Raw genomic sequence first — 24,429 nt, forward strand, 5'->3', positions numbered from 1 at the left:
GATCATATCAACATGGACCAGAATCTCAAAGGAATGTTTCCAACATCCTGGGGAATCCATGCCGTGAAGATTTGAGGCTGTTTTGAGAGCAAAGGGAGGCCCTACCCAGTATTAGTATTGTTCCTAATAAAGTGCTCAGTGAGTACGTATTACCATGCTTTCTGTTCCATGCAGTGTTAATTATTAATAGTCCTTAGGTTTTGTATGTGGTAAATTGTCAGTGCCAGTATTTTGGCAAGCGATCAGCCATTGATAAGAACTGAAAAGGTCTCCCACCCTGTATTGTTCTCCTTTTCATTTAGGATATCATCTATCTGCCATGAAAACAATACCCTTGTGTTCGTTTCTCAAAGTCATTCCAACATTCATAACAGCAGATTCCAAAGCTGAACCATATGTTTAGAACATTTGATGCATGCACTGGCACTAAACCTCTGCGAAATTAAACCCATGTTGTGACATGCTATTTTATATAAAGCTGTAGCTGTAAGAACTGTTGTCGTCAAATACACAAAGCAGGCACTGTGACAACGAACTTCCTGTTTTGAAAGTTTGGTGAAGCAGTAAACTGGGGCTAGGTGTAGTTGTAGTCATTGTGTAAATTGTGAATCGTTGTGATCAGTGTATAACGTCTGAGAGAAGCAGTGCTGTAACATTACAGGAAAAAGTGGAAGTATGAACATCTTTAAAGGTAAACCAAACATTTCATTTGCCTCTTTGTTTATCTAGGTAGTTAGTATTTATAGAAATTCTCTAAAGCAGCATATCAGAGAATACAGAATTACTACTTTAATAATTAATACTATTCAAAACAATTTTTTGCTTTGATTTCATAGTACCTCCGAGATGATTAAGGATTGGTTTTCCCATAGCTACTTTAGCTATGAATTTGTTTTGGGAAGCCGGGGGTACTATAAGCCCACTAATAAAAGACATTCTTTGCAGTACAGTACTTTGTAAGCAACTTCTGCATATCAAAATGTCTTACCACTTTCAAGGCTGGAGATAAACAAGGCATATATTTATACACAAACCAGAACACATTTTATGAACTAAAGTTTCCAAAACATGCAGTATCAGGGAAAGTGAACTGGTCATTCCAGTTCTTTTAAGGCTATCCAAAGTTCTTTAAGGCCATCCAAGCACACTCAGTGGTAGTGATGAACACTGAAATCTGTAGTCAAACATAAATCATCTTATCATTTTCATTTCATATTCTAAAGCATGAAAAATGTGTTGTTTCACACTTATCTGGATACACATGACATGAATTGTTAAGCATTTTCATCTTTTTAGTTCACCCCATTGGTAACCAAAGCTATTGGCCACAAGTAAAAGTATGCTACAGCCAAGTAGTAATGTGTACAATTTTGCTTTCCGGTTCTTAGTTACCTAACTTGACCAGTTCCAATTTGAAGCATTGCTTCAGTATTTTCTGAGTCACATAGATCAAACCAGCCATTTGTACCTGATGCCCAATGCTAGACATTTTCCCTATTACCGGGATCTAACACAGGCATGTGTTTTAGTGAACCAGACTATTGAAGGCCAGGTGATACATACATTAGAAAGTGTGTGTGTATATATATATATATATATATATATATATATATATATATATATATATATATATATATATATATATATATATATATATATATATAGTGTGTGTGTGTGTGTGTGTGTGTGTGTGTGTGCAATTTACTGACAGTGATGACTAATAATGACAATTTATTAAGTGACATTTCACAATCCTCCTTGCATATTTCATCCTGCTACACCTGACTCAGGTATTCAGCTTGAGACCAAGCCTATCAAGATGTCATAATGGATGTGTAAGGTGAAACACTGAAATGTGCAATCCATATACTCCAGGATCAGCTTTGGGAAACCGTGGAACGTCTACTATTGCAGCTGCTCGCCTACCAGGGTGCGTGACTCAGAAATTGTGCAAGTGCAGTTGGTGTCTGTAGTAATCTGTATTGTAATCGATCAGAAATCCGTTTGTTATTTTTTTTTGTTTTTTGTTTTTTTTTAAAAAAAAGTGTGGAAAGTAGAAGCTGGTTAACAGGGATGATATCAGCTTTCTCCAGTCGGCTCCTACTTGTTTTGTTTACATATTAAACAGATTCAGTCTTTATTTCTGTGGAGTAAAATGGCTGGATTTAGAAACATGTCATTTTTCTTGGCAAACTGAAACTTCAATGGTGGTGGTGGTGGGTGAACTGGACAAAAATATATTATAAACAAACAAAAAAAACTAACTTGGCCCAATTTTCACTAGGAGTCCAGTAGAGGTCCGTCTCCTCAGACTCTCTTCCGCCTCTCTCTCTCTCTCTCTCGCTGGCTCACTTCCTACAGCACGCGCGCCATGAGTGATCGCGTTCTGCACGCTGATTGGTTGAACGCTTTGTTTTACTGATTTCTCATTGGTCAATGTAATGAGACCACAAAGCCCATGCGCCCAAAAAGAGTTAGAGAAGGGGTTGAAATCCGCTCCACATTAAACATACAGCTGAGCTGTGAGGGGGCGTGACGACTAAACTAACTCAGTTTTCTCCGTTTTATCATGGCTTAACGTGTACCGAAAAAATACAAGTGTTTTTTTGTTTTGTTTTGTTTTGTTTTTTTTGCTCTGTCCAACTAATTCGTTTGATCGAACAGAATATCGAATGAACTGCACCAGGTAAGAATATTGCGTCATGACTGTAGAGTGCATGGGTTAGGACTCGTGGTCGAGTTTATGTAGTGTTTATGTGGATCTTATTCTTCAGTATTCAGTTTTAAGAAGTGATTTTTATAACCATGGTATGTGTGTGTCGTGTAGGTAAGTGTGTGGAGTGAACATTACCTGGTGTTTGTCTGCAGAAATGTAACTTCTCTCGTCGAGTTGGTGCAGATTGAGTACATTTAAAATGTAGTATACTTCCTGTATTCACGTTTCCTTTAAAAACAACAAACAACTCCTTCAAAATCACTGTTGCTGTGGACATGAAACAAGCCTTTCACCTCTGCACCCTTATTACTGTGAATTCCTCACAGCTTTGGCTTTTCAAAGATCATATGAAATAAATATACAGCCTGGCTAGCAGAGAATAAGCAAGAGGTTAGAGCTTGATATGTTTTAAATAAATAAATAAATAAATAAATAAATAGCACTACTAAATTTGACTATATTCAATTTCTTCTAGTGAGTTCTTTTTCCGGTTTGTTTTATTTATCAGCATATGGAATCAGTTTATAACAATTTGCAATATCTTATATCTGGCTGAAGCTGATGATTAAAGATTGCTTTTTCAATAGCTGCTTTCCGTAACCCACTAAGGAAAGGCTTTCTTTGCAGTACTGTGTAAGGTTGTTTTGTTTTTTTGCATATCAGACTTATGTTTTGCCAGGCTGGAGATATACATGGCATACACACATTTTCTGTTAACATTTCCTTCAAAAAAAATAAAGATGCACAAACATGCTCAACACGTATAAATGAAGAATACTTTGCCCTAGACATGTAACAGGTATTTCGCTGCTGCTCACTTCTACTTTCTCTCTAATGTAGTAATGCATAATTTTGTTTTGTTTTTTTAAAAACAGAGTTTTGCACATCTTGAATCCTAGACCGATGCCATCTTCCATCATGCCTGTGGATGTGGCCATGAGAATCTGTCTGGCACACTCTCCGCCCCTTCGCAGCTTCCTCGGTTCCTATGAGAGCTGTAAATCCAGAAACTTGGTCAAGCCATTCAAACCACTGAGATCATGCATCAGCTCGAAGACCAAGGTGGAAGCGACCAACCGAGGATGGAAAAATCCCAAAGGCAAAGGCAAGAAGAGAGTGGTTTTTGCTGACTCCAAAGGCATGTCACTAACGGCAATCCACGTGTTCAGGGAGTTCGAGGAAGACTCGCTCTTGCCACCAGACTTGCAGTTTGAGATGTCGGACTTGGAGGATGCCATTGTGGGCCTAAAGGTGGAGAAGGAGAGGAGTTTTGTTTTGGACTTCCCCCAGCCTGCTGTAGACTACCTGGACTTTCGGAACCGACTCAAGAAGAACCTGGTATGTTTGGAGAACTGTGTAATCCAGGACAGATCCCTCATGGGCACGATAAAAGTTAGCAATGTAAGCTTTGAGAAGTCTGTTCATGTCCGGATAACGTTTGATTCATGGAAAAGCCACAAGGACGTTCCTTGTGTGTATATGAACAATGTTTATGGGTGTGCAGACATCGACACTTTTACCTTCACCGTTGATCTGCCGGGTTCAGTGCCACATGAGGATCAGGTCGAGTTCTGCATCTCCTACACCACTCATGATGAGACACACTGGGATAATAACGATGGGAAGAACTACAGGTTGGTACATGTCGATAATGACGGCAATCAGACCAAACATGACACTCAGAAAACAGCGTATGAACCCAGAAGCACCAACAAAAGGCCTGAGATGGAGTTTGATCAGTTTGGGAGCCCAAGGACCTCTAGTGGTTTCTTTCCAGAGTGGCAGAGTTGGGGGCGAATTGAGAACAACTCCCCCTACTGGTGAGGGTAGATGTTGCCACAAAAATTGAATACCTGTTTAGGAGGAGGTGCTAGAAATGCAGAATTGACTGATGTAGCGTGAGATCGTACTTGTAAAAAAATTAATAAAATAGGGAAAAAGTTTGAGACAAAATTAATATTGCGTCAAATGAAATGCTGAGCTCATCACAATGATCATATTGGATATATTCCTGGTTCATACAAACTGTCCAGTGTTGATGTTCAGGATTTTGGCAGATTTAGAAGTGAATTAAATGATAATTTTGAGTCGAATACTAACTATTTTAACACTATATAATGGAATCTAATTTCTCCAGTTTTTCTGTGCACTAAAGCAGTTCCAAGGTTAAGAATTTCTCAAAACCGTCATGTCATGAAATAGATTTCCTTTTTCGATTAGATTACTTTTAGAAAAATTGTGGCATTATTGGAACCTTTTTTCAAGGACAAATTGCACCTCTAAAACATTCTTTTTTTTTTTTCTTTTCTTTTCTTCTTTTAAAAAAAAACAAAAGAAATTACTCCTAAAACCTCACTCTCGTGCAGTAGTTTCTGTTGAATAGATTTCATATGAATTATGCTGTTAAACTGATCTATGTGCAACATTGAGAGAAAGAATCCATTTCCCCGTGGTGACTCTGAAACACAGTGCATTCAACAAAGGTGGAAAAAGTCTCCTCCGTGTGCAATGTGACTCTTCTTATGGATGTGCTTCCATGAAAACAAGAATAGGGGAATTTGCACTGTATAAGATGCCTTTAAACTAAACGGCGTGAAAGTGGAATAATTTGGTACACCATCAAGGTGCTTCATATTGAAGTTTAAGTTTTTCTTTAGTACCATCTTATTGGCCACTTTGCACCTGAAGCAATAATCTAAAGCTTGTACATTATGGGCACCTGTGTAATATACTGCTGATCATTAAACATCATTATCCATGCACTTCTTCCATTCAGTTTGTATATCTTTTCGTTGCACATGCATTTGACTTTCTGCCATGTCTCCTTCTCCGTTTGCTGCTGCTTTTTTTTTTTGTTTTTTTTTTTTTTTTTTTTTTTAAATGCCAGTGTTTTCTCTGCATTGTTTCATTGATATGTGAGATGAAATAGTAAGGGATATTGAATGTTACTTAATGCAAGTGTTGGTAAGTGTAGTGATACAGAGATAAAATCTGTGAAGGAGTGGGGTATTTGAGATTAGTTATTGTGTTTTTCATGTTTGCTTCCTGTCTTCCATTAGTGGGAAAAACGGTCTGGTCAATGTGAATGATTGAATGTGAATAATTTTAATGCAAATGGCTGACATTTGTTAGCTACTGTTTATTTTAGAGATGGAATATGTATGTTGACTGTATAAAAGGGCTGGAAACTATGGTGTTTGTCTGTGGAATTTTCTACTGTAAGGAAGGGTGTCGCTAATTCTAAGTTCCTTTAAGAAAGAAATTGAATAAATGCAATGTTTCTACCGTGAACAGCTTCTGCCTCAGTTATTATATCTCAACTGTCATTAAGATAAGGATTTGAACCACAGGCAACAGGGAATACAAGCTATAAGTGACGCATTTGAGCACTATTGCACGAGTGCTGTGATTCGGCCGTAGACCAGTCCCTCCAGGATTTTGCGATTGGAGAAAAGCGAAATCAAGCAAATTTGGAGGAGTCTTGCAATTTTTCACAATTATTGGATTTTCTGCAGATTTGGGCCAAGATGCATCATGTGGTGTTATCGCCATGTCAGACCTCTTCGATTCATGTGCTTCGAACATGAGTACAGCTAAAATGTCTTTTACCAGCAATCATCACTGCGAAAAACATTTGGTGCAATTCAAATAGTGTTCCACAAAAAAAAGCCAAAAAACTCTGCAAATTGCATCGCAAATTTAAAAAAATAAATAAATAAACCCAGCTAAATCATACACTGTTAAGCATAGTGAAATAGCATGATCGTGAGTGTGATATTGCTTTTATACAACAGTTCTATAAGCAATAAATTGATCTCAAGTAACTGACATTTCAGGCAAATATAGCCAAATATTCCGTATATTTTTTTTCTGCTAATGAAAATAGTTCCCAAAGAAGCTGCCGTTGAATAGAGCGTTGCATGGTTCAATACAATGCACCGACTGACTGACAGCCTGGCGTACGTGTAGTAACCATTTCAGTGTAAAGATCTATTGCTAGAATTGGAAGTTTATGCTGGGAACTCCGGCAGAGTGATGCAACCGGTGAAATTTACCAGTGCTGTTATACTAAATATCAGCACTCTTGGAACACCATTCGTCCAATCAGAATTAGTGGACCTGTGCTAACTTTTGTATAATTTGAAAATAAGCATTGTTGATTTTTTTTTCTCATTTCACAATATGCCATATGAAGTTTTGGTGGCAGTACCAAATACAAAAGGATAAGTATTCACATTCAATACCATCTCATTACAAGTCTTTTTTTATGGCAGCGTAGCATATTTTGGCAAACTCTGCCAGTATTTGTTTAGTGTAAACCTATATAAATGACTATTAATTTAGTTTAATTTGGCTTATTTAATGTAAATCTCATAGCTGGGTTGGTTGTGTTTACTTTGTGTTGATGATATTCAGTAGAACTGACCTGGTGTTCTGCTTTTAGGGAATCGGACGGTTTTAAATGGAGGAATGCGAGAGAAAGGAAAAAGCTAAAGACTTCTCTTTATGGAAGTCGAAATATAGGAAATCTAGATTATGACAGCTTAAGAGATTCACAACAATATCTCATGTTTGCGTTTGTAACAGAAAAATAAAAGTGTAGCAGAAAAGATCTGTTTTCTTACTTGGGTGTGTGTTTCCTAACAGGAAGCTGCAACACTGATGGTGGTCAGTGTTAACACTTCCACGCTGGCCTCACTTACTGTAATACACATCCGTGTGAGAGTGACACAGAGGGTAGTGTTGATACCTCACAGCTCCAGTGTCCTCAGTTTGATCTTGAGCTCAGGTTACTCTCTGTAAGGAGTTATGCATGTTCTCCCTGTGTCTGTGTGGATTTCCTCTGGGTTCTCTGCGTTCTTCCCACCTCCAAAAGCTTACCAGTTGGATAGACCACGCTAAATTGTCCCAAGCTATGAATATGTGTGTGTGTGTACTGCAGTAGACTGGCATCCCATCCAGAGTCCTGCCTTGTTCATTATTCAAATATTGAAATTGAAAATATTTGGAAATATTGAAATAAATTTATAATCCCTTTATCCTGGTCAGGTTACAGTAGATCTGGAGCCTATCCCAGGATAAAGTGGTTACTGAAGAATTTATTTCAATATTTGATCCCAATATTTTACAAAGAATACTTTAAAAAGTCAATAGTGTATTATAATAGCTCCTGCAACAAGTTAAAATTAATATTCAAATACCAACATAAATCCTGTAAAACACTTTTAGTCCTACTGGAGTTGGAGATTATTAGAATAGTCCTGTATGTCTCTGGCAAACCGGTCCAAACTCTCGACCTCTCCCACATTCTTTCATATTGTAAAGCTATGCTTTACTGTGAGTTGTCTGATTAGATATGACACACTGGCAGACAAAAAACGGATTAAAATTCCTTCTATTATATTGCGGTTGTTAAATTGTCTGCTTCAATCTTAGATGAGGTGAAGTGTAATGATCCATTTATTTATGGAAAAGAATCAAAATATTCATGACATAATTTTAGGTAAATTTGTAGGTTGTTTCACTACAGTAGTTTGACTATACCTTCAGCCAGTCTATGAATTTATTAACTATAATGACTATAAATAATATATTATTAATACATTTCTTAAATGTAATTTAAGAAATAAAATTGTAAAGCTTATTCCCATCCAGAGTGTATTCCTGCCTTGCACCCAGTGTTCGCTGGACTGGCTCTGGATTCACCACAACTTTGACCATGTCCATTCACTGAACATGAACGAATAAATGTAAGCCAAAAACAATATAAGAAACAAAATATCTCATGGTGATAATAATTTCAAAACAGCAATATATACAGTATATGTACACTTTATTAGGAACACCTATACACCTACACATTCATGCAGTTATCTAATCAATCATGTTGCAGTGGCACAATGCATATAATCATGCAGATACAGGTCAAGAGCTTCAGATAATGTTCACATCAAACATCAGAATGAAGGAAAAGTGTGATCCCTGTGATTTTAACCATGGCATGGTTGTTGTTGCCTGATGGGCTGGTTTGAGTATTTCAGAAATCTCCTGGGAATTTCACACACAACAGTCTCTAAAGTTTCAACAGAATTGTCCGAAAAACAGAAAACAGTGAATGAGCGACATTTCTGTTTGTGGAAATGCCTTGCTGTGTAGAGAGGTGAGAGGAAAATGGCCAGATTGGTTTGAGCTGCCAGTAAGGATATAGTAACTTGTGTAAATCACTCTTTAAAACCGTGGTGAGCAGAAAAGCATCTCAGCTTGCAGAAAACATTGAACCTTGAGGTGGATGAGCTACAACAGAAGAAGAGCACATTGGGTTCCTCTCCTGTCAGCCAAGAACAGGAATCTGAGGCTGTCATGTGCACAGACTTACCCAAATTAGACAGTTGAAGATTTAAAAAAAAAAAAAAAAAAAAAATTCACCTGGTCTTTTTCCAGTCTTCAACTGTCACTCACTCACTGTTTACAGGTTATAAAAACAAAGGGTGGATATTTCTATCGCATTCAGAACAGATGAGGCAAACATTTGAACTAATTTTAAGTTATTGATCTTTGTTTGTTTGTTTATTTTAAATAATATCTTAATCTTAATATTACCATACATTATGTGCTCAATTTTGTTGCACTTGTTCCAGGGATACACACCAGATCGATCTTGACCCTTAACAGAGTAAAATGGTTACACAACAACAAATAAATGATCTCTGAAGTAGGAGGGAGAGCCAGAAAGAAGTTCAGCTATGTGTGTAATACATCCTATGATTAATAGATACTGATGTAAAATCTGTTGGGTGTTGGGGTGACTAGTTTCAGAATAATGCAAGCAGTTGCATCAGAAATGTGTAACAGCGTTTACGGTAAATGGAACCGACACCAGTCTATTAGTGTTAACTGAAGTGTTAATATCAGAGAATAGGTGTGCATGGCCAGATCTGTCATTCCTCATGCTACGTGATTACTGTTGTGTTTGAAGTGTGTCGGCCATATCTGAATACCTATGGTGCACGTACACACACACACACACACTGCACAAAAATAAATACAACAAAAAAGAACAGGGAAATAAAACTGCCAACCACTGATCTGTGTTTAACCATGAACAACCCCAGTAATGACTTTTGTACTGCTCCTGATACAGGCTGCTTTAAATCAATATAATCTGAATATTTCCACTCTACTGCATCAATTGTATACTGTATAACTGTATACTCACAAGAAGCTATTGTTCTTTAATTTATACAAATAGTGATTATTTTATTGTTATTTACTCTATGAGTGTGGGTGTGTATCCTCGGTTCTGCTATTTACCGTGCGAAGATTTGGTTGGTAACAGTAGGCAGCATGTGTAAAGTAGGACACCCAGTGAGACTACTACAGCCCAGAGTAGACCTGCTTTTCTAATACTGGATGTTAGGATCATTAGAGATCCAGCACAGGCTCACGGATGTGGCCCGTGTGCGTCACAGTCGCATTGCCCTCACACGGCTATATGGATTAGTGAAAGTTAATCTAGTGCTAGATGGCTTCTGTGGCTTCATCAAGGCTACAGATAAAGAGGGATTTCACATTGTCTATGTGGCGGATGGAGAAACTCCAGCAACATACAGTACCATATACACACTTAGAAAAATTTCTTTGGTTGTCCCTCTGGAACCCTATCAGAAAAGGACCTTAAAAAAACCCTTATTATTCAAAGAACCACTGCGAGTGTATGAACATTGCTAAGAATCTCCAAAGATGTTAACGGTTAACCTTTTTTTTTTTATAGGTATTGTTGGATTCTCAAATCTGATTGGTCAGAAGTTGTTCCAGATGCAAAACACATCATAGTTTTATATTAATACTTTTTTCTATAGTCAACTTACACAGGGACTTGATTATGGCTCTGCACATAATCTAAGACTAATAATAAACTGAATTGAAAAAAAATTTAAGTGTTGTAATTTAACAAAAAATATAACTAATTGTTATAGTTGATATAGTGATATAGTTAAGTTTCCTGTAAGGACATATCATTTATTGAAAGAGTCTTGAACGTCAGAGCTTTGTAACAGTCATTAGGTTTTCCGCCACAGTGGACTTTTCAGGAAGGAAGGCTTTTGCGGTTTCTCAGTTATATGACGAGTTGCTTTTTTGTCTAGAGAGGCTAAAAAGATAACAGGGACACTTATTTCACACAAAGAAGTGAAAGGGTGAAAACTTAGAGAAGGGTTTATAGAATTACTAAAAAGTGTGTTGTGTCTACTGAATAGAGATGTAATCTTTGGCACATAGCTGTGGTATAAGAGGAATAAAATTTGAAAAGGCATGATGTTATATGAAAGAACTTCTATTGCAACTTTTATTGATCTTTGTATAATACAGTATGTTTTATTAAGGTGCTTTATTCCTTACATATCGACTGCTTACATGCTCTAATATTATCCCTGGGATACAGCTGGCTCAATATTGATGGTTAGGACAGATCTTCCTTACAAAAATAATCAAGCCCCATAGCTGGCCAGGAAACAAATGAGCTCCCACTGTGTAAAAGATCAGTGGTAAGTTCTTGCAGAAAAACTCAGTTAACCCCTCCTGAAAAGGATTTTTACACATTCCACCATAATGAAAACATTATTGGAGTGCGTTTCTGTGTGAAGTCCAACCAAGTAATCTTTGGAGGACGAGATGGAAATCAAAACGCTTGCTTGTGAAAGTCTTTCCTTATTTTTCCTCTTTGAAGTGGCTCACTCCAGTAAGGCATCTATGGCAGGCTGTGGAAGATTTACTAATATAATATTAGCTGCATCAGTTGACCGAACTTTAGCCATAGAACGGATATGAAAGTGTATCTCTAAGCTATGATCATGCATCCAGACTTTGCTTTCCAGCTATTACAGCCCAATACAGCAGCATAGCATCATTTTGTGTGCACCTTGGTTGGTGGTGGGATTGGGGGTTTAAATCCTGTCTCCGCCCCTGTGTGCGTTGAGTTTGCATGTTCTCCCCAGGCTCTGGGTGTTTCCTCCCCTAGTCCAAAGACATGTACTGTAGTCTGATTGGCACTGAAATATTGCCCATAGTGTGCGATTGTGCAATGGCCAAGTAACATCTCTTACAAAGATTTCCTTTTACGTCACCCCATGCAGCACTGTGCTGTATTCGGGGAATCCTAGACCAGGTTTCTAATTACACTGACAATCCCACACACTTCTTCTGTGTGTGTGTATTGTAATCTGCAACCTTCCTGTTTCTTTAGCAGCTCACTGACTCAGTGTTCAGATCTGTGGTCTCTTGAAGGTCAAAAGAGTATCGCAAGTTGAACTCTGCAGTGATTGGATGTGCAAGCAAGCCCTTGAGAGGGGTTATCATTGCTTATGGTTTATTTGGTCCATAGCCAAAAATGGCTGCTCCCCCATTCTAATATATGAAACAAATGGCTGTGATGGAATGTAGCCTGTGTCACTGATGACCCTTGTTGTACATGACATGGAACATGCTTACACACTGAGGTGGTTGGCTTAATGCTTCCTTCATATCTTGCTCACAAGGGCCTTAACTAACTTTATCTAGGAATGTGGCTAAAAATACCACCAAGGTATTTGTGGAAGGGCCAGCGGAATTTCACAGCAACTGATTTTTCTCCACAAGGCACTGCATGTATAAACTGTTAATGTTTTAACACTATATTTAATATGTTACTAATAAGTTGCAAACATTATGGTGTACTGCTACACATTTACTTCTTACTGATAATATTCTTTAAAAAAAAACAAAGGGTTTTGATGCAGTTTGTTTGGCTTCACATCCTTTGGTTAGCAGAAGTAAAAATCTGGCATGATTTTGTTATGCAACACAAAATTCACACACACACACACACACTAACACACACACACACACACACATCATATAGATTATTCTATACACTTTCCCTAATTTTTTTAAAAAGCTACTCTCTGACACTTAGGCCTGCACTCTACGTTAAGGCTCATTGAGTATTAAAAAAAGAAGAAAAAAAAAGCAGCACTCTGCCTGAATACACAACATGATTTCTGTGTTCAGCTCTGCTGCTCTACTAACAGCAGATCATACTGAATTCTGACTGCAGCTCCTGAACTCACCCTGAGGCTGGATCAGACTCAGTGCTGCTGATGAACAAGGAATGACACAACAACTCACACTCATTCCAGCCCCATACTCCAAATACAAAGCACAAGCTCTCACTGCGCTCTATTTTCACCTGGTTTCACGCTTTCAAAATATGCTACAGTGAGTCTACAGTTTTTTTCTAAACTGTGAACTTCAGTCACTAACGGTGTATTTACATGATAGGCAGGCCATGAAATTTCTTTTTCAGACTTTAAATAATTCTGTAAATTGTGGATATATGTGGAGGAATTATTCAGTGAAATTATTATTACTGTATTTTGTCCCCTCCCCCCAAGTATCCCAAATTTGGGCGCACGATGGCTTAGTGGTTAGCTCGTTCGTCGTCAGCTCCAGGGTTGGGGGGGTTTGATTCCTGTTGCTGCCCTGTGTGTGCGGAGTTTACATGATCTCTCCATACTGCGAGGGTTTCCTTCGGGTACTCTTTTTTCCTCCCCCAGTCCAAAGACATACTGAGACATAGTAGGCTGATTGGCATGTCCAAAGTGTCCATAGTGTATGAATGGGTGTGTATGTGTATGTGAGTGTGCCCTGAGATTGATTGGCACTCCGTCCAGGGTGTGCCCCATACCTCTTGGGATAGGCTCCAGGTTCCCCGTGGCCCTGAAGGATAAGCGGTATAGAAAATGGATGGATGGATGGATCCCAAATTTGATTGAGGTATGAAATAAGTACAGTATATGAAAGAGGTATAAAAACCTTGGTTCGGTATGCAGTACTACAAAATGGAGAAAGAAAATAAAGCTGTGGCCAATTTCCCTATTTTTAGTCTCTTGGGCAAAACTGGTTTAACTCATGTTGCATTTGGTCCTTCATTATTCTGTTCATTAGACTGATTTTCCTGCTTTACTGTAAAGGCTAATAACATGTAGCATGTGATCGCGGCAGCATGCTCAACTGTCATGCCCAATGAGAAGGTGCAAGCCCCTTCTATGATTAAGATGTATAATATTTAATAGCAATTTGTTTGGAATTGGTTTTTATCTGACAATTCAGATGCAATAGGAACATACAGGTTCTTTAATTTCTCTTAAGAGTCAGTGCAGAACTGTAAAGTCCATGGTCACATCATGGATCATACAGAGTCATGTCTCCTGATCTGCTTCTCAGTTTGTCAGTAAACTTCAAGGCTAACTATGATCTTAGACAAAAAACTAAACATAAACTGGCAACTGCATTAATCAGTAGAGCTAATATGTGTTTAAAGGCAATAAGATGAAATCAGCTCATTTATCATTCAGTGACGATACAGGGACTTTGTTGACATGGTTAATTTCCGCAAATTAACAACTTAGCACAAAAGTGGTTTAACTAGCATGCTAACTGACCAGTATTGCATCTAGACTGTATATTAGCATGCTGTTTACATTTTAATGTTGGTTAGCTTGATCATGTTGAGCTATTAATACACCTGTTGCAGCATTTATAATATGGAATGGATTTTAGGCATCTTATCTACAGTATGTAGGCTTGATGTCAGTGATTTTCCAAATAAATATAAACAGCCAGGTCTATTCCAATGTCGACATGGACAAAGATATTGCAATTTTAGCTGTTTACTGGAGTTGAAATTAAATAATGAAATGCAGACATTTCACTTTAATTTGGGTTTTTTTGTTTGTTTGTTTGTTTTTTTACATCCAAATGAGATGAATAATATAGGAATTACAGCACTTTTTATATGTGCCCACCTTTTTAAGGGACTGAAATTAATTGGAATTGAGGTGTGGTGTTTGCGTTTTGAATATGTTGCTGTTAACTCTCAATATGAATTCCAAAGAGCTGTCTCTGCCAGTGAAGCAAGCCATCATTGGGCTAAAACAAACAAACAAACATACAAACCATCAGAGAGACAGCGAAAATATTAGGTGTGTCCAAATCAACTATTTGGTACATTCTTAAAAAGAAATGCACTGGTGAGCTTAGCAACACCAAAAGGTTTAGAAGACAATAGAAAAGAAATAGTAAAGATGACAGAAGAATTCTTTTCCTGGAAAAGAGAAACTTGTTCAGAACAGCTGGCCAGATGAAGAAAACACTTCAGGTGGTAGGTGTGTCTGTGTTAAAGTCAACAATCAAGAGAAACTTTGACCAGAATAAATACAGAGGGTTTACTACAAGATGTAAACCACGGGTAAGCCTCAAAAGCAGGAAGTTTAGATTTGGCAAAAACATCTTTTTTAAAAATTAAAATTTTTTTTACCTGGCCTGTGGGTATTAAAAATGATAATTTAATTTGTGATTATGTTTGTCACCCAATTTCAGTGTAAACACCAGGGGCGTTAGCTGGACTGTTTATCATCCGGGGCTGAGCCCAAATTCTTCTCCATGCATTTTTTTTTCAGCTCAGCTAGTAACCAAAGTTTTGTGAACATATGACATGATCAGAAAAGGTTGGATTTATCATAAAACTTGCCTCCGGTGTTATCACTGTTTATAGGACTACCAGACCGATAATATATAGCCTAAAACTTTTCAAACTAGATTAGTTTGGTGTCTCTAGCCAAAGGGAGGCACAACCAAGCTATGGGTTTAGCTGCTACATTGCCATGCAAAGTACATTATCTTTCCTTATGCTCTGCTCGTATCATGTTCACGTAAACTGGAACTCATATAGACATTTACACTCCTTGTTTTCCTGCTCAGCATCAGAGGATGTTACTGTTTCAGTTTCAACCCCTTTACTGGTTAAAAAAAAGGTGTATATCCATTTTTCTTCACACTGATTGTGTGAGCTAGCATTTGGCAGAATTGAGAGCCGTTAGCCAATAAGACACAAGTATTTCCACATATTTTCCTGTAAACCCTGTCTGATTGGTCTCACCTCCGTTCACAGAAGATATAAAATTACAACACCACCATCTTCTTTTACTGACGTTCAGTTACGTAGTGACAAACCGCTCCAAGTGGAGAAGTATTCAGGGCTAAAGAAAAAATCTTCAGGGCTACAGCCCCCGAATGACCAGGCCAGGTTACACCCCTGGTAAATACCCTCAAACTAAACCTCCAATACATTGTGTTAGACGTCTAAAATAACAATAACCTGCTAAAACTTGCCAAAATACCAAGTACTCTGTTTTATTTAGATCATTTCACTTTGATTAATGTACTTAACTAACAACTACAGATACGCACAATAAACTGGTTATGCACAACACATACCTGAGACTGAGTAATATTCTCAGAGTTTGTGTGTGTGTGTGTGTGTGTGTGTGTGTGTGTGTGTGTTTGTGCCCGCACGCAAAAACTGTGGCTTACACAGAGGAAATTAAACATTCTGCAATAAATCTGACAGAAGAAAAAAGTTCCTGACTTAGGGCATTTAGAGGGCCTTACTTTCTATTTCACAATATCTCATACAGTGACATCAGAATACAGATAAAATATCAATTACTGGATATAGTTTCATGAGCTGTCCATGTGCCTCTTTCACCTAGCTAAGACACTATACAGTATATCATAGCATGCAGCCAGTGACCTTTCCCGAGCTGTCTAAGCTCTCTCTTAATATAGGCCAAGATGGAATCTGGGGTCATCTGGAAGTATGGCATGTACATGCACAGTGTAGTAAAGGGCATCTGAATGTATAATTCCCCAGTGAGGGCTGTTGGAGTGCAGAATGATACCTGGTTTACAAATCGTGACCTTAGTATTAAAAGGTTCTATCTGGGTGAAGAGCTGTTTACAGATATGACACATCAAAGATTTGACATTGCAGCTAGCAAAACTGTAAAATAATGAAATTTACATTTATAGCGCTACAAGGTTTACACTTTATTTCACTTTACATTATGGAAATTTTGGACACTGGCCAAACACAAGATTAAATACTGTTCAGTTTTCAAAAGGTTCTATCTGGCTGTTTCTTGTATAAACTATCTCTGAATCCCATCAAATAACTAATAAAAGGTACAACTCATTTCAAGCCTATTAAGACCACATTATGATCATATACACTCATGGAGCTCTTTATTTGTATTATTTATTAATACTAGCTAGGGCCACGCTTTGCTCTCAAAACAGCCTCAGTTCTTCATGGCATGGATTCCACAAGGTGTTGGAAACATTCCTTTGAGATTCTGGTCCATGTTGATATGATTGCATTACCTGATTCCTGCAGATTTTTCATCCTGTGAATCTCTCGTTCTACCACATCCCAAAGGTGTTCTACTGGATTCAGATCCAGTGACTGAGAAGGCCACTGAAGAACACTGAACTCATTATGTTCATAAAAACAGTTTGAGATGACTTTTGTTTAGAGATGTGGTGCATTGTCATGCTAGACCTAGCCATTAGAAGATGGAAAATTGTGACCATGAAGGGATGTACATAGTCTGCAACAATACTCAAATAGGTTGTAGCATTCAAGTGATTTTTGATTGGTATTAACCAGCCCAAAGTGTGCCAAGAAAACATTCCCCACACCATTACACCACCTCCAACCAGCCTGGACTGTTGACACAAAGCAGGTTGGGTCCATGTTGGTACCAAATTCTGACCTTGCCATCTGTGTGCTTCAGCAGAAATTGAGATTCATCAGACCAGGCTATGTTTTTCCAGTTTTGGTGAGTCTGTGCCCACTGCAGCCTCAGCTTTCTGTTCTTGGCTGACAGAAGTGGAACCTGATGTGGTCTTCTGCTGTTGTAGTCCATCTGTCTCAAGGTTCGACATGTTGTGAATTCTGAGATGATTTTCTGCTCACCACAATTGTACAGAGTGGTTATCTGAGTTACTGTACACTTTCTTTCAGATTGAACCAGTCTGGCTCCACTGACCTCTCTCATCAACAAGGTGTTTCCATCCACAAAACTGTCACTCACTGGATGTTTTTCTTTATTGCACCATTCTGAATAACTCTAGAGACTGTTGTGTGTGAAAATCCCAGGAGATCATCTGTTATAGAAAAACTCAAACCAGCCTCTCTGGCACCAACAGTCATGCCACAATCCAAATCAATGAGATGACATTTTTCTCCATTCTGATGGTTGATGTGAACATTACTCGAAGCTGCTGACATGTATCTGCATGATTTCATGCACTGCACTTCTGCCACATGATTGGCTAATTAGATAATTGCATGAATGAGTAGGTGTATCTGTAGGTGTTCCTAATAAAGTGCTCAGTGAGTGTATGCAATTCAGTAAGTTTGATTTTTTTCCCCCCTTAATGTATTCTCTAAGATCTAAAATACAAGATATTTAACTTATTGAATTCTGAAATTGTTCCTGAACAAGATATTTTACTTTTGAAAATGTCATTGTAAAAATATTTTCATGTGTTTATTAAAATGCAATAGCATATGCAGTACATTTTCTACTTTTGTCCAATCACATGAACATGTCTTATAGGTCTGCCAGCTAGGCTTCAGTCACCAGTTACACTGAAAAGTTCAGTTTAATAAGAGCATTGCATGTAGCTATCGAATGTCAGTAATATTTCATGCTAATGTTAGCCACAGTATTCAGTTTCTGCAGGGATGAAGACTTTCTAATGTGCCAGAAAGTTTATCCATTGTGAGTACAGTAGACCTGTACTGTACCTGTTTTGTACAACTCATGGAACATATGTGGAACATCTACAACCAAAAATTATTTAAAAAAAAAATCTGTTCTCCTGTGTCAGATTGTAAATAAAACTTGGACGCTGATTGGCCAAGACCTTCTATGTTGCATCCTGGATGATGGTTTTCTAGCAGATAGAACCTCATAAAAATCAGGTTTATCTGTGAGTTTGGCGGTAGATTTTTTAAAATGTCATACAAAACTCTTTGCAAAATTAAAACGTAACTCCCTAGAAGAATAAAATATCCCCAGTGATATTTATATTTAACTAATTTGTGACCAAAATGCCAGATAGAACCTTATAATACTTTACGAATGTTTAAGAAATTTACAATTAGTGCAGTATTATGTGCCGAAGCTAACGTATTAAGTTGTTTAATTGAAAGACATACATTTGCCTTTTATTAATTTTACAATTAGATGTAATCTAGATAATTTTGCAAGCATATTAAAATGAGGATTTATAATCATGCACATACACATGCAGTACTCAGTAGTATAAAGTCCTTTAAGTAGTTTTAAGTTTTCACCAGTTTTCACAATGCTTACTAAACTGAGTTAAGACCTGACAAACATCTATTATTATATGATTATATATAAACTAGCAAGTCTTAAAGGTTGCCAAGTCATTGCGTTTGTTGCAATAAGTGCTTACACACCTCACTCACAGAGCAATAACAGGTTAAAATCATCCAGCTCTGCCAGGTACGCATAATCAGGCCATTCAGCAGAGAATTCTGGGATGTCTAACAGGCCTTGTGTACTGCTGTGTCCCCTCTAACAGTAAAGAGGCAGGGGATATTTAAAGCAGGGACCCGGCAATGACTTAGTTTCAAGTCAAAATGTTATTTTAATATAACTTCATTATGACCTGCAATAACCCCAGCACAAGTCTCTTTGATTTAGGAGATAAGGTTATGACTGCTCTGGCTACAGTATGACTAATATTTCACCACAGACAGCGAGTGCCCTAGACCTTTCTAGAGCTGTCTAAGCTCCCCTTTAAATATAGATCCAGAGGGAATATAGAATGACCTGTCTGTCTGCTATGGACGTGTACAGCATGGCACAAGGAATAACTTACAAACACACTTAAGTGTGTTTTAATTATGAATTCATAATTATCCAGTGAGAGATGTCTTCAAGAGGGACGCCTTGTGATTGATGTCTGGTTATTAGTCTTTCTTTGCAAAAAGCATAACTACTTTGTTAAATAAAAAACTAAGAAATAAATAAACCCTAAATTCTCCACAATCCTGCAAATATAAGACAATTGTACTATTTATAGAAGATGCATCGGGTTTATTATTCTGCAATCCTGCACTTTTGTCCTATAAATCATTATATAGTCTTTTTTATTGTATTTTAAATATTAAATAAAAACAGTTGCTTTAAAGTGTGAGGATAATATTGTAGATATAATGAAACTTTCCCTGACTTTCATTTTGGTTTTCAGCTTACCATATTTGTAAAGAGTAATAATTTGAGCTACTGTAGCTTTCTTATCAGCTCAAACTACTCTGGCCAGCCTCCTTTGACCTCTCTCATCAACAGGGCATATATATAGTTCTGCTAGCGAAACTGTTTTTTTTGTTTTCCACACCATTCTTTTAAAACTCTAAGAGACTGTTTTGTGTGAAAGTTTGAGGAGATTAGCAATTTCTGAAATACTCAAACCAGCCCACCTGCCACCAACAACCTTGCCAAGTCAACCACCAACAACCCCCCCCCAATTCTTGTTTGATGTGAACATTAACTGAACCTCTTGAACTGTATTTGCATGATTTTTTGCACTACACTGCTCTCACTTGATTGGCTGATGTACAGGTGTTCCTAATAAAGTGGTCAGTATGTGTTTGTATATGTATATAGTTTTGCAAGTTTTTGTATGTACTATATATTTTGTCATAGACATACAGTGCCTTGCGTAAGTGTACCAGCAGGGTGCTCTGAAGCTGTAGATATAAAAAAGGTTTCCATGCATAGAACAAGCTCACACAATGTTCACACTCAATGGAGTATGTTGCTGAAGCATGTTGTTGAACATGATGAATAGAAAATACATATACTGTGACTGACTGGTCTGATGATTGAGAACTGGCTGTTTTCCCAATAAAACTTTGACCCATTGCTAAAGCCAACAGAGAGCAGCTGTTTAACAAGCTTAGACCCTGCACGCCTCCTCAAAGTCCATCACCATGGTGTTTCAGCACAGCTGAAATCCATCTATCTCTCCAGCCTGGCTCAGCTCCAGCTGCAGACAGCCTTCCACATGTCTGAAATGACAGCACGACACCTTACCATTATTCAGGCTTAATACGAAAGTTTCCATCTGTCCATCTGTAGATGGTTCAAATATAACCAATTAACGTGACCACAATGAATTGTCACTGGTATCTGTTATTTTATTAATTTTTTCTGGACCTGGTTTCACTCTAAGGTGAAGACAGAAGAGTGTGATAAGAGAGTCCAAATAAAGCTGTGAAGGTCATTGTGATTACTATGAAGCCCAGTACTGCTGATCAATCACTTTGAACCGGAGTCATCTTCCAAAAAAGGCCCCATTTAAATATAGACATGCTCCGGACGTCCTGTAGAATCGCTCAACATGTTTCGAGACCGTGTGCAACATTTTCCCATGATGCCTCTGCAGAGATGGTTTGAATAGTAGCAAGAACAGGTGAAAACGAACTGGCTGACTCAGCACGTGATAGAGCCGTACACACCTTTACATAGGCAACTCTATTAACTCAATAGCAGGGAACATGTAAAGCATCAAGGCATGAAGAACTCTGAAGAAGTCTTATATACTGTATGCTTTTAACATTTCAGATCTTACATTGTTAGAATGCAAATGCTCCACAACCCTACCAGACAATAACACAGGCTGTAACTTTTACAATCTATTTTATACAGTGACTTGTCCCTCATCTTTATGAGTTTATTCGTGTGTTCTAAATGACTTTTCTCAAATTCAAATCATACCTATATAACAACATAACAAACAGCACGCAACCTCTCGAGTCGAGCTCGTCTGACCTTCAAATTCCATAACAACGTGTACTTGAGGCTCGAGCGCATGTAACAAAAGCACTGATAATGTCCGGCTAGACCAAATAAACAAGAAACTGGGCTGAAAGCTATAAGAATAATTCAGACAATAGGGTCGCTGTATAACTTTAATCATTAAGAATGAGCAAAGTTAAAATAAATACATGGCAAATACATTTGTATTCAGTCATACAACAGAATCAACAATAAAGTGAACACTTGCAAGATTCTTGCTGACAATCAAGACAATAGAGTTAATCTAATGTCTATGGAGGCCAAAACCAGAGGTGAGATTTCAGTGGAGTGAGTGGGACAGGTCAACAAGAAGTTGATTCAACAGTCCGTATGGGAAAAAAATAAACAGACAAACAAAAAAAAAAATAATGAGATGTTTCTAACTAGTGGAAGTTCTATAATTATTACCGCTCAACTATAATATAATTTTATCTGAATGAGCAGTAAAAAAATGACTATCCATAAGGCCACTGTTTGCATCAGCTGTATGATTAAGTTTATATATATATATATAAAAAAAAAAAATAAAATAATAATAAAAAAAAGACAGTGGGATGGTTGTAAAATAAATTAATCTCAACGGTTTGGTGTTGACATGTTGTACCTGCCGTTATCAGATGTGTCCGCTTTCCATTCAAGAATAGCCAGTAATAACTACCACAAAAGACTTTTTAGTACAGAGACACACCATCGGTGTGTTTTATAGCTAGTCACTGTAACAGACACAAAAAAACGGACATTTACACGGTTCCTTTCCTTTCACAGAGAATACAAAAGGCTTGTCAACACTTTCAGAATTATATACAGAACAAAAGCATCTCTGAGCATGAAAACAATCATCAGATCCACTTAGGGAATATTTAGAACAGTCCAACACTGGACATGAATTGGAGGAAATACCTAAATCTATTACACGCTAACATAGCCTTGGTTATTACCAGGGAGTCATGGAGACATGGCACTGTCACTTTAAATGCTCAGACCAGAAGCAGTCTCAGTGACAGACTGTTTGCCAAGCTACTTTATGGCCCAGACTTCTCTCTGGCCTATTTTCAGCCCTCCTCATTGCACAACTGTGGGACATTACATAAAATCCCTGCTAGTCAAACAGAATCAAACTCGTAAAAGTTGCCAAGTTTGATATGGTAATTTCATTTAAATAGTTCTGTAGCTATCCTGCTGATTTAGTTGGATATATCATGAATATATCACATGCTGCTATTTTGCCAAAGCTATAAAAACAAAACCATATTCTATTAAAACATAATGTTTGGTCCTTGATATACATAACACAATGCAAAATCTGAACACTTCTAGGCATACAGTACAGTTTAACTGGATTCTTTCTCGAATCCTGGTTCATGTCAGAATTCTTACCATATATACACACACACACACACACACACACACACACACACACATCACAGCCATGTCAAATGGCCTAATGTTTGTGAATCTTCAGGTCTAGCTTTAAGGACAGCTACAGTGCGTAAATCATTTACTAATGGGGCCTATTGTGCAACCATTGAACAAAAATAACAGTTACTGAAAGGATGGCTTCGGGTATTCCTTTTCCTTTAGACCATCACACTACTCCAAGCCAAAGCCCTCAGCATTGGAAATGGCTATGGTTAGCTTTTGCCGTAGTTCTTTCTTGCTCTTGTAGGGTGGCAGGCAGATCTGGTTGAAGCATGTGTGCGAAACAGGTAACCTGAAGAGAGGAAATGACACACATACACACATTTGTCTTACTATCGTTGTGAGGACCTTTCATTGACATGTACCTAAATCTAACTCTAACCTTAACCTCAGTCATCAAAAGGTTTTTGACTCTTAGTTTTGCAGGTTTTTTTTTTTTTTTTGCAGGGGAAAATAAATAAATAAAATCTGTCAGATATTCTGATATGGAAAGATTTAGATCCCTACCAAGACATTTAGGTCCCCCCACCACACAAACACACAGAGTGAGGAATTACTTCATGCTTACCAGTCTGTGGAAACATCAATCTTAGAGATCTTGAAGTTGAGGTCTGCCATCCCTCCCACAGGAACACGGTCACTTCCTGTTGTGAAGTGAAGAAGCCTCTTCTGCAGCTCCAGAGGGAAAGCTAGAACCACGTCCCAAAAAGCACTGCATTCAGAAACAAACAAACAAACATTTACTAAGTGCAAAATATAATTTGTTTGCATAAATAACAGATATAGAAAGCACTATAAGCTATGCACACAAAGCATATTGTTTATATACACATGCATATGAAAATATATGAATTACAGTTGCAATCAAAACTATTCACCCTCATTGCAAATCAGGTTTATTGTCAATATTTGTAACTAACGAAGCCCTTGATTAGTTGCATCAGGTGTGCTTGAGACAACACCCGTTTTGCATATTTGTGCTGCTTTGAAGGATTCTATTCAGGGGGTTGAATCATTTTGAGACTGGAGAAATCAAGTTGCATTTTCAGTTGAATTTGGGGAAACCACTTCCAGCATTCGCTGTGTTGAACTATTTCAATTGCCTTTGTTTGATTTGTTCATTGCAAACAGATGAAAGTCTGAATAATTTTGATTGCAACGGTATATGCATTTTTTCTATAAGAAGGGAAAACATTTTGTTTTGCATAAAAGTATGCCTTGAATAGTTTGTAAAGCATGTTGTTTTATTTGCAGCTAGACAACAAGTGCAGTCATGTTTGCAGATCAGTGTTACCGGATGGTGGGGTCTGTCTTGCTGTAGCCCTCATACTGCGCCACCCTCTGCAGAGAGCTCATGTCCAGATTGGGACTCCCACAAACCAGGATCTCAACCTCCTCTGGCCTCAGCAGCTACAGTTAAATGAATTACAATAATGTTCATGACAGTGATGGAGATGCAGTAATACAGACACGCACTGAATGCAATTACGTAATTCCACACTTGTCTGGCAGGGATAT

The 24,429-nt window shown here is 37.8% G+C and overlaps 2 protein-coding genes across 5 annotated transcripts in view; one reads left to right on the plus strand and one right to left on the minus strand.

Moving 5' to 3' along the window:
- The first annotated feature begins 601 nt into the window (after positions 1-601).
- On the plus strand, positions 602-6,007 carry ppp1r3cb (protein phosphatase 1, regulatory subunit 3Cb). Of its 4 annotated transcripts, XM_053639029.1 has the most exons (3): positions 616-691; positions 1,791-1,930; positions 3,592-6,007. In XM_053639029.1, exons 2-3 carry the CDS (start codon positions 1,854-1,856, stop codon positions 4,538-4,540), a joined length of 1,026 nt encoding a protein of 341 aa, XP_053495004.1. In that variant the 5' UTR covers positions 616-691; positions 1,791-1,853; the 3' UTR covers positions 4,541-6,007. The 4 variants fall into 4 exon arrangements, with proteins under 4 accessions (XP_053495007.1, XP_053495004.1, XP_053495006.1 ...); XM_053639032.1 differs by lacking the exon at positions 1,791-1,930 and having other exon boundaries at positions 602-691; XM_053639031.1 differs by lacking the exons at positions 616-691; positions 1,791-1,930 and adding an exon at positions 2,503-2,686.
- A 15,585-nt stretch (positions 6,008-21,592) lies between these two features.
- The window catches only part of hectd2 (HECT domain containing 2), a 22,605-nt gene continuing 19,768 nt past the window's right edge, over positions 21,593-24,429 (minus strand). The window contains exons 19-21 of the mRNA XM_053639019.1: positions 24,206-24,321; positions 23,480-23,623; positions 21,593-23,203 (exon numbers count right to left, since the gene is read on the minus strand). Coding sequence (XP_053494994.1) covers positions 23,083-23,203; positions 23,480-23,623; positions 24,206-24,321 — 381 coding nt within the window. The 3' untranslated portion in view covers positions 21,593-23,082. The remainder of the gene's footprint in view (positions 23,204-23,479; positions 23,624-24,205; positions 24,322-24,429) is intronic.

This window comes from Ictalurus furcatus, chromosome 13 (assembly GCF_023375685.1).
Source record: "Ictalurus furcatus strain D&B chromosome 13, Billie_1.0, whole genome shotgun sequence".
NCBI classification, from domain to species: domain Eukaryota; kingdom Metazoa; phylum Chordata; class Actinopteri; order Siluriformes; family Ictaluridae; genus Ictalurus; species Ictalurus furcatus.